Genomic DNA, 18,784 nt, shown 5'->3' with positions numbered 1-18,784 from the left:
ACCATAGTTCTGATTCTATTATTTACATTCTGACTTTAAAGTCCCACTCTAATTATCTTTTAATCTATAGTAAACGTTTTCCCAGTGGTTTTTTAATTCTGATTATGTTATTTTTGGGCAAAATAAAAAACACTGGTGTTTTCTAGGACAGAGAAGCAGTAGTTCATTACAGATTTACCTTTGAGTTGGGAGCAGGACTGTTGGCACAACTCACAACATTTTAATAAAGAAATACTCAGAAATGCAATTTTTACTTCTTTGTCTTTCTGTCCATAGTAAGAAAAATGCCCCAAAAACATGTTAAAAAAACATCAACTCAATTTTCATCGGAGTGGGTCTTCAATTTCAGGGATTCCTTAAAAAACAGTCAGAATTTCTGAAGAAATTTGTCTTTGTTGAGCTTATTCCTCTTCTTTCGAGTTCTTTAGTGTCAAAAACCATTTGGATTATATAAACTATGTAAAAAAAAAAAAAGAAAGGCAGGGAAATTACCTCTGCTTTTTTCAGATCCACAGCTGCTTCCTGCCTGGACCAAGTCAATTCTCAGCATGGCAGCAATCAGTCCGCTCTTCTACCAAACTGGGTCTGTGTTCTTTTTGTGTTGGTGTGTGTTACAGTGAATCTTCCACTGTATAAATCCACAGTAGCTCCGGGTCAGTCTCTGGGAGTCAGAAGGAAGGGGGTTCATGGACTTTAAAGGTGCATCACAATCGCGCTGTTGTACCCAAAATGCCAGGTACTACATTGTGTGTTTGTGTCTGTGTGTGTCGGAGTGGTAGTTTCCTTCTTGGCAGTGCAAGTACCCACCCCCACTGACAGCGTTACATATAAAGCACTTAATGAAACATCCACAGCGGTCACGACGATGAGGGTTCGACTACATTCTTTGCGCCTAATGTCTTCATGTCTTCTTCAGTTTGGAATCAACTGTGCAAGAATTGTGACGCCGCTCGGCACCAAACAGCTTCTCTTTTCCCGAGCAGGCGAAAGAGCATCCAAAAACAGCGACCCACCCCGCCGTGCGTTGGACTAGAAGGGCGGCGTGCAGGACTGAGCGAGTCCCCCCAGCCAAAAAAAAGTCAGTCTTTTGCAAAACTCTGGAAACACCGGTGTCGTTCGTAAGACAGAGGGGAAAGAAGCACAACAAGAAACATCTTAATTCAAACTATCACATCAAATCAAAGCGGTAATAAAACATAGGAAAGGGGGCGGGTATTTCATATAGGTACAAAGTCTTTAAAGATTGTCCTTCATTGAGAAATCCTCGTTTATGTCCTTTTTCTCCAGTTCACTTCTCCGCCGTTTTTGCCTGTCTCTGTTCTCCTTTCTGTCCCACCCAGGAGCTCCTGTCACGGGGACATGATTGTCGACTTGCCTGGAGATTCATTAGTCTTTGGAGTCTCCAACTACATTCCCCTCCTGGCTCACTAGTACAAAACAAGGGAGGAAGACATGCTTCCATTTTTGTAAGTGCAGTAAAAGTCTCAAAGGAATCCCTTCCATATTCCAGGAGGTTGCCCAGTTTCCTTGTAGGTGGAGGGCTCAACTTAAGAGAGAAACAAAAAAAAACACCCTTCAGTTCGGTTTCCATGCTTGAGGTGATCTCCTCTGTGTTCATCCTTTTTTAAATACAAAATTTACACAAGTGGCAGTCGCACAGTGGAAGCAGAAAAACCGTGACGGCGTGTCGCCAAAGACACGGTAATCGTGAGAGCGCATGTCGCCGAGTGCGGAGTGCAGACGTGTGGTTTCAACATGCTGTGTGCCAGAAATGTCTACAGGAGCCAAACAGGTGTTGGCGGAAAAGAAGAGACGGCATGGGAGTCGACGGCGTGTCACTAACGGAGAGCAGGCGTCCTCAAAAGGAGGGAGGTAGGTCGGTTGTTTTTGTTTTCCAACTGGGTGGAGGCGGAGGAGGCGCCTACACGGACGACTCCTCTGGGTTTGCATCGGGCAGGACGCTTCTCTGCTGCAGGGTGCGTCTCAGCTCCTCCTTGAAGGGGCTCGAGTAGTCGTTCCCGCTCACGCCCAGCCCTCCCAACCCGCCGCCCCCAGCACCAGCCCCACTAGCCCTCTCCTCCCCTGCTGTGCTCAAGTTGAGGCGGATGTAGCCGTTGCTACCGGAGCCTCGAATGTTGGTGAGGCTGAGACGGCTGGGGGAGTGGATGGGCTGGCCGGGTATGGCGCTGGGCGACGCCGTGCTGCTGACGCTGCTGGGGCCTAGGGCGTGGCCGGGGACGATCTTCAACGAGCCGTCAGAGTAGTAGTAGTTTGCACCCGTCTCCCAGAACCGGTCTTCATCGGTGGGCATCTTGCTTGGGACAAATGTGGGCGGGTCTTTGGGCAGCGTGATTGGGTAGACCAGGGTGCTTTCGAGTGGCTTCATGTCAGCCCCCTTCCCGAGCGCCAGCTTCAGCCTCCTGCGCAGGTAGAGAGCCGCCACAAGGAGCAGCAGGCACGCCGCCCCCAGTGTGATGACCAGCACCCAGAAGAGGCCCATGCTGCTGTCTGGCGCCCGGGCTTCCATGAACACCGGAGCGCTGGCGACCACCGCCACCTGATAGCGCTCCGTCTGGAACTTGACCCCCTGCTCCTCAGAGTAGCAGACGTATCGGCCCGCTTGCATCTGCCCCGCCTCTGGGATCACGAGAGCCTTTAGGGTTCTGTCGAAGCGTGGCCCTCGTGCCTCCGAGTCCCCCAGCTGGAGCTCACGGTCATTGAGGACCCAGCATGGCTGCGCCAGGTTTGACACCAGCTGACAGGGAAGCATCATGTCCGACCCCACGACCACCGTAACGTTTCTGAGGCGGGAGTGCTCTGTGGGGGTTGGAGAAGAGGGGGGAGTAAGGTCAAGAGAAGAAAACATTTTTTTTTTAGCTATAATCAACTGCTCTTTCTACACATGCGGTGCAGTGCATGTATTGACAGCTCACTACCACTAGGGGCCACTAGTGAGTTGCAGCCTTGTCCTCACCGGGGCTGGGAATGGATACCGGCTTATCGAACTTGGCTTTTCCACGACTGAACCGATCCAGCATGAGGTCCTGTGAGAGGGAGGAGGTGGACCTGGAGACAAGAAGAGGAGATTTAGCTTTCTTATTTTTCATTTTTTACATGAACTAAGAATGAGCTGGACATTCATACTGAGCAGAGGAGACAGAGTCTGACTTCCTTTAGAAAAATAAGACACTGATTTGTATTTAACTCTCTGAGGAATGTTTCCAGTACCTTGTTAAATCTGTGCCACCAACTAAAATTACATAGGAACTAATTAAGTGAATTTTTAAACATTTTTCAGACCACAAAACGCACTTAAAATCCTTGAATTTTGTTCAATAATAGACAGTCCGCCTTATAATCCGGTCCGCCTTAAATATGAATTCCCGTTGTGCTTGCTGACCTTAAGATTTTCTGTGGTACACGGCGCTCAAAAATCTGTTAAAAGGTTTGACTTTGGTAAACAGTGAAGCCGCACTTTTTGATGATGGATTGTAGAAGCATTATGGGTACTGTAGTCAGGAGCCTGGAGGAGTGATACATTTTGTGCTTCAACTGTTTGTGAATGAATGAATAAAGTTTGACTTATCTGACAGTTTTGTTTTGCTTGATGCACCAAGACATGTTACTAAAAAGAGCCTCCGGGGCCTCAGGTTGTAGACCCCTGATCTAAATATGGGATTTCAAGGCTTCACTTGTCCATAAGGAACCTCCATAGCAACAGGATTCCCCTCGATATATCAAGTACACGAGAGGCCGAACGGGTCTCACCCTCGGTGAAGGTCGATGCGGACGCAGGCTCGCCCCTCGTTGTCCCAGGCGCAGTAGGGGTCCCTGGCGAGCAGACAGTCCGGCTGAGACTGATAGCGGCTGCAGTTGGCCAAGGGCAGCTGCAGGACCTCAGAGCGGGAGCCGATGTACAAGTACTTCTGCGGAGAAACGGCAGAAAGAAACGTGAGAGAAGGACAGATGAGGCGGAGGGGGAGTCCACCAAAAACCAGAGTGCCGGAGAGATGGGCGAGGAAAGATAAACAGCGAGGGACGGAGTTATGGGTTGGAGGAGATAATGGGATAATCACTCTCAATTACATTAACATGCAGCCTCTGACCTTCTTCCAATCCAATCTGGTTTGCGCCTTTTTTTTTTTTTGTGCAAAAGCGGTCATAAAATATTTCTGTCGCGGCTAAGCCCGCATTAACGAGATAAGCGGAGGGCTTTAGCACTGAGAACACGCAGCTAAAAGACCATCGATCCACAGACGCCATGCTGCATGACTGCAGGGACACATGAGACCAGCTGATGAGACAATTTCTCTGCTGCAGGAAACCATCAAAGAAATGAGGATACTTCTAAGATATTTGGGGATTTTCTAGTAGAACCTCCAAGAAACCAATTTAACTAAAGAGTTGGGACTATTTTGTGCGTTTTCATGACAGAGACATAAGTCTCATCTCTGAGAGAGACAGAAAGTTGAACACACAGAGATGACCATGCTGAGCCGCGGCGCTGCTGCAGAATGAGCTTCTCTGCTGCAGTAAATAAAAACTCTATTTGGAAGTAAATGAAGGTGAGAGGTTTTAGAGCGGCACTGCAGTGATTTAAGCCATTGCCAAGCTCCGCCCCCCCCCCTCCCCATCCTCTTCAAACCCTCCTCAATCCAAAGCAATAAAAAGGAGTCAGGGTCATGTTTTTTTCCTAAAAAAAACTGACACTGGATATTTACGCGAAGAAACCCACAGCTATTCAAGAACATTCCAGAGTTGACACAACACATTCCTCAGCAAACAAAATATCCTTCCCCGCATTTCGGAGCTGATCTGTGTGCGTCAGTGCCAGGAGTGTTTTGGTTACCTTAGAGTGGGAGATGGTCAGGCTGTCCACAGGCTGCGCTGTCTCAAACAGCTGGATCTCCTCGATCACGTGCGCCTCAGAGCCCAGGATCACCACCCTCTGCAGCCAGCCCTCCTCTGCAACACACAGGGGAACCATGAGACGGGCTTTGTGCGAAACAGAGATACAGCACAGCCGGTTGACTCGAGCACCAAACAGTTTAATTAGGCATAAACACATTACTGAACACAGGCTGTCGGAGCATACAGCTGTCATTTGTAGTGGTTATATTTGCTGGATGTTTTTCCCTTCTGTCTGGATTAAAGCTGAGTTCATATGTGGCCACTTCTCTGCACGATGGAGCTTTGAGCTGCATTCACGGGTCGCTTGGTGAACTGTGTTCTTCGACAGTGGCTTTTGGAGGTTTTTCTGGGCTCATGCAGGGGTTTCCATTACAGACACCTGCCTGTTTCTAACACCTGACCTCTCTACAAACCCAAATATCCACTATAGATTGCAGCCTGAGCGCCTCCACAAGAGTTTTTCCTGTCTTTTTTGGGTTTTGAATATAATGTGCCAAAGAGGACAAGGTGTCGAAAATCTGCACACTTTCAGGGAAAAAACTAATTTCCAACTGCTTGTAGGCGGAGAAATGAACCTCTGCATATCTATTTTTCTCTCCAGGACACTTTTTTCCTTTTTTTTTTTTTCATAATCAGTCATGCCTCTGACCTCGCGTGAAATAACCTCATTATAGCTGCCAGATGCTCCTCCAGGTGTTCCAATATAGTTCCGCTATTCTAGCAGCCTTTTGTCACTCGGCTACCTGCTTTTCTGTGATGCGCTGCATCAATCAAAACATCTGAACTAATGACTCCTGATTGCATTTAGTCGTATAGAAGAGGCTTTATTTTACATTATATTTTACAAATGGAATAACAAAAAAAGGTATGAAGAAGGTTGAAAAAATAATTTAGAGACTCAAATAAGAGGCTTTTTTTTTAGAATAATTTAAGATGGGAATTACATAAAAAATAAATAAGATTAAAGCAGCGGGCGACAATGTCCCACAGGTGCAACCCACCCCTGCCCTAGCTGCCCCCCCACCCTTTTTTTACCTGCCCCCACTGGCTAAGCAGCAGGCGGCGCCCCTACCCTCTCCCCTTTCTGTAAAAAAATGTCTGAGCAATAGACAAATGGCATTTTTGCAAGCTCGCTATTTTAATGCCGTTCAGAATCTACAACTTTTAAATCCAACAATTTTTCTCAATAATGCTGGAAGACTTGTGGTTCTAGACTTAATCTTGTGTCATGTTTGGGAAATTACATGAAGATTGTTTAAAAACAATTTTTGTTTCCTAAATTGCGGGAAAATGTGAACATTTCACACTTTGCCACAAACTCCTAGGTTCTTTGGCCATCCCATAATACTTTCCAACTTCCATTGGATATCCCAGACACGGCTGTTTTGGTTTCATTTGTGCATTTTGAAACATTTTTCTCAGCCCCATAAGGGATTTTGACTTAATTCATATTTTTGAACGTTTCCTTGTGCTGTGATGTCATCACAGCAACTTTGCCCCCACCACAGGCTCTAAAACTCACTGGGTACTAGGTGAGTTTTTGAGCCTGTGGTGGGGGCAACATTTTTGCTCAAACCTGCAGTAAGAAAGAATTGCAAAAACAATAATTTTGTAAACAAAGACATGAATAAAAATCAGATTTATTCTTTGTTTTCCATGATACGTTTTGTTAATAAAGCTTAAGTTCAAGTATTAAGTTCAAGTAAAGAGCTCACTCTCCACCATCTTCCAGAATGTCAGCAGAAGCTGCTGTGTGTAGAGGTTCAGGCAGCTGGTTCCATCATCGCCCAATCACTGACCTGAAGAGGTTGAGATAAGTTCAACAATAATTGGGCTCATGGGCATGGCTGACAATAATAAACTTCCCTGCGGTGGGCGAGTCGACCAGGAAGACAAGCAGCTACACCTCAACACATGCAAAAAAAAAAAGTCTGCCTGAGCCTGAACCAACATCTACATCTTCTCTGGAAATATAATCAACTTTTCTGCTTCACTCATCACAAACTATATAAAAATGAAAACTTCTCCCGGATTTGCACAAAAATGTTGTTCTTTTTCTCTGACTTTAATAAAAAGCACACTCACTTCCTAATTACTAGTTAGTCACAGTCACATGGACCGTCAATCCCACCAAAAACTACGGCTGATTACAAACTCACATCAGCAGAAAAGCTTTTCCAGAGATGGAAGGATCGTCTCACACTGCTTTCATCCTCTGGGAGGCGCTACAGGTCCTTACTCACCAGACCACAAAAGAGTCATTTCTACTTCCTGCTGCCCCAATGAACATGAACTGAAACAGTCTCCACTTCAGAAAGGCTGAATTCCATTTCCTTCAACTGAATTCAAAAGGATTGTAATGATGGTCTCTATGATCGACTCAATAATCTTGTTTATTGAGAATGCAACGATCCCCATCAATGACTGAATGGGGAGGAACCTCCAGAAGAACCAGCGGAATGAGGCCGACCATCTGCCGGGGTCAAAGAGGACAGGAAGGAGGCAGAGAAAAACAAAAACATCTGCTGTAAACCCAAAAAAAACCACCAAGGTCTGATCTGACCCGAACACCCTCATGTTCAGGTCAGAGGAGAGCTGTGAAAGTGATGCATGCAGCTTCAGAAATCCAGCGCAGGACTCTGAACACCAAGACAGGAGCAGGAACGGCTGCTTTTGAGGTGTTTGAAGAGGAGGACACATGTTTGAGGCACAGGAAGAAGATTTAATGTTGATTTTTGAGAAAATGAGGAGCGTAATGACAAATCCTTCTTAGATCTGATGAGATTGTGATGGCTACCTACATTTGTGTTCAACAAGCGATGAAAAAAAATGGAGCTGGAGACAAAAAATTGCTAATTTATGGTAAAAAAAAGTACTTTTTTGTCTGTTGGTTGTGAGAAAGCTCGCCCTCGCTTTCCGTCACCGAACTGTTTACAAGCTCTTCCGCTAGCTTACAGCCCCTCACACCCCCCACCTAACGTTACCAGTGCAACAGAAATGGCGAGCAAGATTGGAGCTATCCAGCTGTACAGTTTTGAACCAGATGCCAGCTCAGACGAGGAAAACAAAGATGTACATGGATCTCTTTGTCTTCAAGTAGATGCATCAGACTGGGGTTGTGGCACACCAACTGTAGCTTCTACGTCACAGTTGCAAGCTTTTTTCCCATTGAATTGTTTCTTCTGCTCCTGATTCACAACAATTTGAAAAAAACATTAGTAAATAATCAGAGATGCAGTTTTAAGATTGATTTTCTTCATATTTGAAAAATGCCACAAGAGCATGTTACAAACACCCAAAACATCATTTTGATCGAAGTGGGTGCAAGCGATGACATTAATCACTTTAGCCGGATGTCATCAGAGACGCTCTGTGAAAATTTGTTGTGGGTTGACTGCTAATGCGATGCAGCCACGGTGAGAAGACAACAAGAGCGGCTCGTGCAGGAACACACTGCTCTTCCTCCTCCTTCCCCAATTTCAAAGTGTATCTTTGAAAGAATCCAGATGCTCGCCGTTCTGGGCCTTGCTTAAACCTCTGGGAACAAAAACTATTAGAAAAGCTTGAGGAGTTTTCCAGAAGAAGAGGAGGTTTTTAGGGCACCGTGTACAATTTTAGATGAAAGACATCCTGAGCGCAGCTGCTGGGGGTGACCTTGCTTAGTGGCCCTTCATGCTGACACGTGTGGTCCACGATTAGGAGAATGTCAAGGAGCAGGGCGCCAAAAAGGAGACGTAGGACACATGTGAAAGCATAGAAAGCAGCGGCCGTGTTATTGGACCCTCCTTTTGGTGCGTCAGGGACCCTGTCAGCTAATCTTTCAGTAGTGTTTCTGCGGAAAAATTGTCTTGACAAGCCCCTCCAGTCTGTTCCTCTTCACATCAGCTGTTGCTGGGCTGCGGTTACTGGCTGATCAAGCCCACCGCCCAACTGGCACCACGAGCACCAGTCTGCCAAGAGCCCTGTTGGGTCTGTGCTGTAATGCAACTGGGGATGACTGGGCTTGACTGGGCAAGCGCCTACGCGTCTGAGTCGCTTTGTAAGCGTGTCATCCACGCGCATGCAAGCAGACGGGACCCAGAATCAATTGTCGTGGCCCTGCCAGCGCTGCCACCGTCGCTGCGGTGATCTGAATGGTAAGCGGCGGAGTCTCTCCTCATTCCCGGAGAGTTTGACTTCCCGCTGTCATGCTGGATTCAGGATTAAATCTGGGAGGATGAACCCAGCTTTGATCTGTGCCAAAACAGGATGCTAGCATATGGGCCTGATGGCTACTGAGTGTAGATACTAATTAAGTTGCACATAGGTGGACGTTCCCCCCTTGATGCATGAGGATAGATCTCCGCATGCAAATGAAGTCTTTAAGTGGAGCCCAGCTGACGTGTCGGCCAGATGGCGTGTTTGTCTTTGCACCGCCGTACCTCTTAGCAGCGCCTGTTCCCACGTGCCACGTGGCCTGAGTGCTCTTACAGCTTTAACAAAGCGCTGTGTGAAATGTCTGAACTCACACACAGTGGAGAATGTTGAAACACTGCGACCAAAGGGTGTCTTTTTAAAAAACATGTAGACCTCAGAAGGTGAGCCAAATAGCTGGCACGTCACACACTCTAATGCAATCCAACACAACAAGCGTGAAAAAACACCAGCTTTGGGCTAAGCCTGTGAGGCTTTACTCATTCATTTACGACAGATAACCTAGATGATTGGACGCCACTCGTCTTTTCTTAGCCAGAAACTTGAGAACAGGATGTTCTCATGCAGACTTATATCTGTGCAGGTGCATTTCTAGGAAAGAAAGCTACATGTGTGGGAATGAACAGAAGTTCATAAACGAATGAAAACTTTTAAAAATATCACCTAAAAAATATAAAGTTTATCAACTATTTCTTGATTGTAGATGAGAAATGGAAGTCACCCATAGAAAATGGCTTATTTAACCAAATGACGTCAATAACCAATGATTTTCCTTATTTTTATGGTAACTACTATCGCCAATCAGGAGCGAGCTTGTTGGAAGGCCACACCCCTACTGCTTGAAAACAGGCTTCACCAAATATTCAATAACAACATTTAGTTAATTAATTAATTGATTAATTTGCAATATGGATGCCACCGTGTTGCAATCAGATGACGTCAGTTAGCAGTGATTGGTCTGAGTATGTCTGTGTCAATTTTCAATGGCAACCCCTCTCACCAATCAGGAGTGAGCTTGTTGGAAGGCCACACCCGTATTGCTCGAAAACAGGATACACTGAATCTATCACTCAAACGCTTCAAACATTCAATGCAAGACCACCTGTTTTTATCCAGGCATCTGGTTGGTCAGTTTATAATTTGAATCACTTGCACTAAAGAAAAATTTTTAAAAAAAAATTGTGATCATCAAGAACATGTTAAAAAAGGCAGCAGAGCACAAATTTTCAGAAGTCTATAGGATTTTGGCTCCAACGCGAAGGGGGAGGAGTCACTCAGTCCAGTCCTCATATACAGTCAATGGGCTTTATGTACCTGTTCCAATGAAGAGCATGTTATACGGCCGCTGGTCCAGGGCGTTAACTCGATCCACCGCTATCCTTGTGAAGTTCACACCCTTGGTCAGCAACAGGGGGCGACCAAGAGCTTTATCCTCCATCAACGGGTGCTTCTTTGCAAAGTTGAGCGTGGCGTCTGGGAGCTGCAGGGAGCTGTTGTAGCCGTTCTCCCTGTCTGCGTTGGTAATACACTGCAGCACAGAGAGAGGATGGAGGCAAATGGAGCAGAGAAAAGAATGGGACAAAGTGAGCCAGGAAGGAGAAAGAGTTGGAGGAGGAAGCTTCTTAACCGGAGCTGGCACAGGTTGGCATGGTTAGTTGGCTTGTAGATGATTGGAATCCCCCTCTTTCAACACTTCTTCCTCTTCTTTCATTGCTTCTGTCCTGGATCATTATGTCCTTCACTTTTCGTGTTGTGCCAGACCGCTGTTTTCCACCTCCGCGCTACTCTCCATTCCCCTCGTCTTCCTCTCTACTTTCCTGCCTCATTACTGCTCCATCCCACCTCTGCCCTCTTCACACTCCCATTAAAATGCATACTTTCTTTGCTACTTCCTGCAATTGCATTCATCAAACATCAAGCACGGTTGTGGGTTCCTCACCGATCCGGGCCGCGGTGTGGGGACGGGACCTGTGTAGCGCCCCCATCTTTGAGAGGTCTCTCTGTACTCCTTGTAGGACCCTTCGAACACCTTTTTCACGTCGCTGATCTGATACTGGCACACGGCCGACACATCAACGTCGCCCCTGAAATGCAGCACGAATGCAGGTAATCAGTCATGAGAGGCAGGGAGACGTGAGTGATGAAACACCTGACTTTACAGAGCTGCTAAAAAAGACATAGAAATACCAACATATATATAAATATATCTGTCAGATAGATGTCAAATACAGGCGGCTTAAAATTTGCCAGCTTAACCTGTCAAGATGGGCTTTAATCTCACTGCTGCAAATGCATAATTCTTTTTTTTCTGCTACCTTTCTGTGGTGAAGATAAGCGAGGTTCACATTCATGTAACACTTTTGTCACCATGAAATCCATCAGCAGCTGCTGGGACTCAGGAAATTCATTTCTTTTGATGGTGAGGCAGCTCGTCTGTGAACTTTTCTTATTTTTCATTACATTGTCAGACTCCAGGAAGTTCTACATTTGGCTTCTAACCCGTGACCTGGGCTCACAGAAACAGAATGATCCATCGTCTCACATTTCCATCCTTATCCTTATACAAATGAAAGCATATTTTTAAAGTGTAATCACAAGGTCTAGTCGATGTCACGTTGACACTCAGACAGGAGTGCTGCTAGATTATCTTGGCGCCCAGGGGCAAAAAATGACAAACTTTAGACTTTGAAATGAGTTATCATTTACATTAAAACACAGAAAAAGGCTGTTATAGCCCATATGACCAGGCCATGACACCAAACACGCTACCATCCATCCATCCATCCATCCATCCATCCATCCATCCATCAATCCATCCATCCATCCATCCATCCATCCAACGATCCATCCATCCATCCATCCATCCATCCATCCATCCATCCATCCATCCATCCATCCATCTATCCATCCATACTACTTTCCATCTATGTGTCCATTTAGCTATCTATTCCTGCATCCATTTTTACTGTACATCTATTTAAACATCATTGCATCCATCCATCCATTCATTGATTCATCCATCCATCCATCCATCCATCCATCCATCCATTCAATGATTCCTTCATCCATCCATCTATTGATTGATATATTCATTCATGCATCCATCAATTCATAGATTCATCCATCCATCCATCCATCCATCCATCCATCCATCCATCCATCCATCCATCCATCCATCCATCCATCCATCCATCCATCCATCCATCCATCCATCCATCCATCCATCCATCCACCCATCCATCCATCCATCCATCCATCCATCCATCCATCCATCCATCCATCCATCCATCCATCCATCCATCCATCCATCCACCCATCCATCCATCCATCCATCCATCCATGCATCCATCCAACCACCCATGCATCCATCCATCCATCCATCCATCCATGCATCCATCCATCCATCCATGCATCCATCCATCCATCCATCCATCCATCCATCCATCCATCCATGCATCCATCCATCCATCCATCCATCCATGCATCCATCCATCCATCCACCCATCCATCCATCCACCCACCCATCCATCCATCCATCCATCCATCCATCCATCCATCCATCCATCCATCCATCCATCCATCCATCCATCCATCCATCCATCCACCCATCCATCCATCCATCCATCCACCCATTCATTGACTCATCTATCCATGCATCTATCCTTGTATCCATCTATCAGGCAAAAGGGGTTTCTTGCAGGTCTGTCTAACAGCTAAATGATCCTCATAGTGTGTGTGTCAGGGCCAGACTACGTCAGACTATGAGGAGAAAGGGGATTAGGATTTCTAGAGGCAGAAAGAATCTGAACGAAGAAACAAAGTCAGAAGTTCAAAGCTGACTCTGTTTGCGATATGATATCTTATTGAGGAACACAAAAGACAAACATCAAAGGGATCCAACTTGGAGGAAGAGAACACATCGAACCTTCCTCCCCAGAAACGTCCACCCTGCTGCTTTGGAGACCTCCCTCAGTAAAACATTACAATACAGAGGGGTCCCACAGAGGCCAGCCCGCACGCCCAAATAAAACCTACTTTCTGTTTAGTTTCCAAACAATCAAAAGATGAGAAAAGCTCCAGCCAGACTTATGAATGTTTAAGAATCCTACTGTACTGAGGGTCAGGAATGTCTTGGAGCGTGATGGATTTCTGCTCGCTGGAAATAAGCAAGGCAGCAGGGTCTGAGCGGTAAAACCGCACAGGATAACAAATAACGAGGAACAGAAATAACCAAACTGAATCATGCTCTGTTTTTTCATTACTGAAGCTTAGAGTCTTGCAGTGAAAAACATTTAAATTTCTAACTCTATTAGAGTCATGTGATACTCGATCTATGACAAAAGCAGCAAAACTACCAGTAATAAAACTAGTCTGTCTGAAATGATGCCCTATTTATTTAGAAATCTTATTTTGAAATACCAACAATCGGAATAAACTCACAAATGCTCTATAAATGCCATCAGGGCTTATTTATTTTTTTGGACTCAAAGTCTTTTTCTGACTCACCACTGGGCGTGGAAGATGCCGTAGAAGGAGGTTCCCCGCCAATCTTGCCCGGGGAGAGTGAAGACCGCCCGCAGGTTGTTGAAGGAAACGTGACGCTCTGGGAGGGAGCACTCCAGGCGGGCTTTCTGGAAGGTGGTCCACTTCTTCTGCAGGGTTCTGGTGCCACCCAGATCCCCCTGAGGGAGGAGACATCAAACGGAAAATGATGAGGCGTAAAAATGGGATATCGCGCACACACAGGCTGCCAATGCAAGTTTTTACATCGATGTATGGTAAAAAAAAAAAAAGAAAGGCTGGCTCATCTCAAAAATGAAGTAAGAATTTTGTTCGCGCAAAAGCAGTATCATATATGGAATTGGTTCAACATTTAGGAAATGCACAAAGAAATGGAACAGAAATGTTAAATGCTGTAATCCAGCCGGAATCCTTAAATAGGTCTAAGGCCACTTCTTTCCCTGATATACTTGAGTCAGATTCCAGCTAAGTCAAGGGAAGCAAAGACGTACATGGATCTAGTCATCTACACGTGGATGCATCAGTATGGAGCAGTGCAGGGAGCCTGTGGCCCACTCATTTCAATTTACATCATAACTGAAAACTTTTTCAAGCTGCATTTTTTCATCTGCTCCTCATTCATCACGATTTAAACAAAGACAGCCAGAAACTCAGTCTGAAAATGTTTTTAATCGTTCCTCCATCATGAGAAAAACGCTACAAGAACATGTTAAAAACACCTAAAACATGATTTTTATGGGAGTGGGTCTCTGAGGTTTGCATGCTCGAAATAAAATCTACAACCTCTTCTTTTACTAGACCTTGCTTTTTTGGATAAGATTATTTGGAAAAAAATGTTCCAGTTTCTCTTCTTGATTTTTTAATTTTAAAACATTTCTGAAAAATGATTTCTGAAAAATCATGGCGATTTAAACCTTCAGGAAGTGCTTGGAACCGCTGTGGCTTTCTGCGCTCAAGAGAAGGTCACACTGAGCATTTGAGGTCACGTGGAAACCGTGGTGTTGGTATGATTCTCAGTGAGAGGAACAGGACGCTGTCTCAAAGCTGGACAACAAGAACTTTGTTCTCGTAGTGTGAAGAACAAATGTCTTTCTTCTCGCAGAGTTAGAAACAGTGTCCCAGATTTCTGAGGACAAGTGTCAGTCAGTGTTGATGTGGAGAACAAAAGCCTTAGTCACACACACCTGGACGGCAGTCCACCTGCGTGCCCCATACTGCTTTTCACCTGCAGTGTATCCACCCGTAAAGGCAGTTGTGACTAAAGCTTTACATAATCGAAATCTCTCCACAGGCAGATATTTTTCTTAAAAAGGAATCCAATTGAATTTCTTCATAAAGATGTTGGACTAAAACCCCCACAGGCTGCTGTGAAACTTTGCTTTCACGATGTTCTTGTTCTGCTCGCTGACAGATGGGTTTCATCTGTGCGCCAGCTTTAATTTCACATTTAATTGTGTTCCAAAAATATGAACCATTTATTCCTGAAAACGTATTATCGTCAGCGCTCCCAAGAGGAGAATCTCCCAGATTCCGCTGGTTCCTGTTATCCTCAGTGACTTCACAGACTTTAAAACACGGATTTAAAAAAAGAAAAAAAAAGGCACAAAGTGTAGCAATTGAAAAATAAGTTAGCGCCCAGCTGCTGCAGCTAAAATCACACCAGAGCATCTGCTTCCCATTTCACCAAAGATATCAATCGACACAAAAAGAGCGCTAAAAATAAAAGCGCTTCACAAATACAGGATCAAACTTGTGCTTTGTTGGATTACTTTTCAGGTTACTGAGAGAAATATAGTTACATTAAAGACACACTTTGATGTTCTTGTGGCATCTTTTTCCGAATAGAAAAAATATTTCAACAAAATTTAGCTCAAAGTTGCTTTTCTGAGTATTTTGTTATTCATATCATTGTGAATCAGAAGCAGACTGAAAAAAAAGAGGTTTGAAACAGATTGTATTTTTGATGTAGTTAATATACTGGTCGGGCCACAAGCTCCCTGCTTCAAGCATCATGAGAGGGGAAGGGGGGGCGGGGTTGCTCCACGCCAACAACTCAGCGCCAAACTTCTGAGGAACTATTGATGCTCTGTTAAAAAGTATGTCCAAGAAAACCACACAGGTTTTTTTTTTTAAATTTTGTCTAAAAACTGTAAAACTGTAACATAACTCGAAAGATGATTGGAGTTGGACTTTAAGAAGCCCAACTGGATAGATTTCTGAGAGAATGGTGCGTTTCCCGTGGTGACCGTCCGCCCGCTTATGGGATCTGTCATGAAAATTAATACATTTTAGTTATCGGTCCTGAAGCCAAAAGAGAGAAACAGTTTCTGAAGCTACAGGAACTTTCATTAAGTCATTTAGAAACAGTCAGAAACCTGGGTGTTATCTTCGACTCTAAGCTAACTTTTATCCCTCATGTAAAACAGGTGGTTAAAACTGGTTTTTATCATCTTAGAAATCTGGCTAGGGTCCGCCCACTTCTCTCTTTTGCTAATATGGAGATGCTAATGCATGCTTTTGATTAATTACTGTAACGCCCTGCTTGCTGGTATTCCAAAAAACCAACATTAGGAACCTTCAGCTTCTCCAAAATTCTGCTGCACGAGTTCTCACCAAGACCAGGAGGCCGGCTCACATCACCCCAATTTTCATTCAGCACTATGGCCCCCGTTTATAGAACAGTCTGCCAGAGGACCTGAGAGCCGCAGAGAGCATTAATGCTTTTAAGAAAAGGCTCAAGACGTATCTTTTTTAACCTGGCTTTTAGCTAATTTTTATTACTTTTATTTATTTATTTATTTATATGTATTTATTTATACATACATATTTATTTATTTATCCATTTTATCTTGTTTTATGAACTTAAACTAGATTTTTAACACGTTATTTTAATTTACCTTATTTCAATGTTTTATTGTTTTTATCAATATGTTTACTTTTTCATTCTCATTTTGATTTTCATTTTTATTTCTGGTGCTTCCTCGGTTGGGACCTCTCCCTCTGGGTCGGCTGCTGTTCAGCCGCTGGGGCCCTGTATGGGAAACTGCATCACCACTTAGCTGTGGTGGAGCGGTCCCCACCTGTCATGCTGCATTTGGCTGTCTATGCAGCTGTTCACAGAGAGGGAGGTTCAAGTTATTAGCGTTTCCAACAACTTGTTTTCGTGCTCAGCCTATTTCTCATTGTCTTTCCCCATCAGTCAGGGGGTGGGAGGTGTGAAAGGAGTGGGGGGCTGTGTGTTGGTACGGGGAGGGGGCCCTATTTTTTAATTTTTGTGCTTGTTTATTTTAATCGTCATGCTTGTTTTTATATTTTGTTGTGTTTTAATATAAAGCACTTTGTGTTATATTTTTATATGAAAAGTTCTTTATAAATAAAGTTTTGATTTGATTTGATTTGAAAACAGATTCAAAAGTCTTAGTTTCACGTCAATCTATTCTTTGAATTACTTTATTTAGGCCGCCCGACCCTCCATTGTTGCTGCTGTTACGCGTGCGCATGTCCAGTTGAAGCCCCCAGACTGTTAGCGAGGGCTATTTCACATTATTACGCTCTCGGAAACAGCTGCCAAAAACAGCTGGGGGAAATCAGCAGCGGATTCTCTGCCAAGTGTGCACGAAAGCCCGATTTCAGAGCCAAGTCTGCCTCTGTGCACTTTCAGGCTAATAGTAGTTTTAGTCTGAGCTTTCTCCTTTGATGGACTCCGGGGGGTGTGGTGGTGGTGCTAATTGAATCTACACTGATTTGACGTGTTACCTTGCAGACGCGCGCCACCCTGGCCACGGTGAGCTCCGTGTCGCAGTCCAGCTCCAGAGCCCGCTCGCTGAAGAAGAAATAGATCTTGTCGTCGTCTCCATCCTTACTGCCTGTGCTCTCCCGTACCAGCGCCGATCCCACAAAGTCAGGCTCTACACACACACACACAAACACACACAAAGAAACGCACAAAGGGGTGATATCAGATGGTGTCATTTTACACAAATCCTGAGACCTCCATGTCAAGCGAATAAAGAGTGGGCTCCAGCCTGCAGGACGGAATCACACACACAATCCTGACACCTCCATCTCATTCTCTACACACTTTTCTCACCTTTTTTTTTCTATTGTCTATCACTCCTCTCCTTCCCCTCACTTCTCCCAGCATTTTTCACTCTCTTCTCTTCAACATTAGTGATTCGTTTTCTATTCCCCACTTCCACAGCCTCAGCTTCCTTTTTACAAATTCTCTCCATATCCAGGCCTCATTAGATTCTGAATGTTTCTATTTTTTTTTCCTTTAATTTGGAATCAGGCCCTTTTAGACATGGACTGTCTTTCAACTCAATTTGATGCATAATGTACATATTTTTTAAAGTACAACTCTGTCTTCTACACGGACTGGTTCTTTCAATATAAAAGCCTCAGCCGCTGCACTATTACACAGAGCAATTGAATGCTTTTAGGCTGATCAGAAATTGCTTAAATTGAGGTGAGGCTCACTTTATTGCAGGTCTGCTTTTGTATAAAAGCCCTTTAACAGCAAACTAATGAAGAGACATACCGGCCCTGCCTCCTCCTTATCCTTCCTGGCTTTCTTCTTCTTCGCTTCCATATTTTTTTAACCTCTCTCAATATTGATTCACTGCAGGTCCTAATTTATAGGATTTCCTACTCTTCTTTTCTCTCTGATTATTTTCTCCTAATGCTCTTCTTCACTTCCTACATCAAAACACAGTAATACATAAAAAAATGAACGAGGGGAAAAGAAAATATTTTCAGTGAAGCTTTTTCTTTTTAATAAATCTGAAAAAAACAAACAAAAAACAGACTTAAACATCCTTAACCGGCCCAGACACAATATATGCAATTTTTTCCACAAATATTCCCAGTGAATATATATATTCCCAGAAAAACTGACAGTAAGTCCCTTTCAGCTGAAAACACTGTAGCATTTTAACAAACTTGAACTTAATTAAGATATATAATCTTTATGGATATTTCTTCTTTCTACACAACCAGATCAACATGAAACACAAGTTCTCTTATAGCTCTTTAAATAATCTAATGAAATATAATCTAATTATCTTTAAAATACACAGAATTCTCATAAATGACGTAAACTAACCCTTAAGCCAGATGCTGTGTCATACCATGCAAACAGTAGTACCAAACTCTGAAA

General features: G+C 44.2%; 1 protein-coding gene across 2 annotated transcripts in view; it reads right to left on the bottom strand.

Moving 5' to 3' along the window:
• Window positions 1-18,784, bottom strand: part of sema4c (semaphorin 4C) — a 114,709-nt gene that overhangs the window by 3,305 nt on the left and 92,620 nt on the right. For both annotated transcript variants that reach the window (XM_011479538.3, XM_020706185.2), the window contains 8 exons: window positions 17,383-17,534; window positions 13,612-13,787; window positions 11,045-11,189; window positions 10,420-10,633; window positions 4,850-4,965; window positions 3,769-3,926; window positions 2,975-3,066; window positions 493-2,817 (listed from right to left, as the gene is read on the bottom strand). In XM_011479538.3, coding sequence (XP_011477840.1) covers window positions 1,922-2,817; window positions 2,975-3,066; window positions 3,769-3,926; window positions 4,850-4,965; window positions 10,420-10,633; window positions 11,045-11,189; window positions 13,612-13,787; window positions 17,383-17,534 — 1,949 coding nt within the window. In that variant the 3' untranslated portion in view covers window positions 493-1,921. The remainder of the gene's footprint in view (window positions 1-492; window positions 2,818-2,974; window positions 3,067-3,768; window positions 3,927-4,849; window positions 4,966-10,419; window positions 10,634-11,044; window positions 11,190-13,611; window positions 13,788-17,382; window positions 17,535-18,784) is intronic.

The sequence above is a fragment of the Oryzias latipes genome, chromosome 9 (assembly GCF_002234675.1).
Source record: "Oryzias latipes chromosome 9, ASM223467v1".
Lineage (NCBI taxonomy): Eukaryota > Metazoa > Chordata > Actinopteri > Beloniformes > Adrianichthyidae > Oryzias > Oryzias latipes.
The sequence above is the reverse complement of the archived record's forward strand: the minus strand, read 5'-3'. Positions and strand labels throughout refer to the sequence as shown.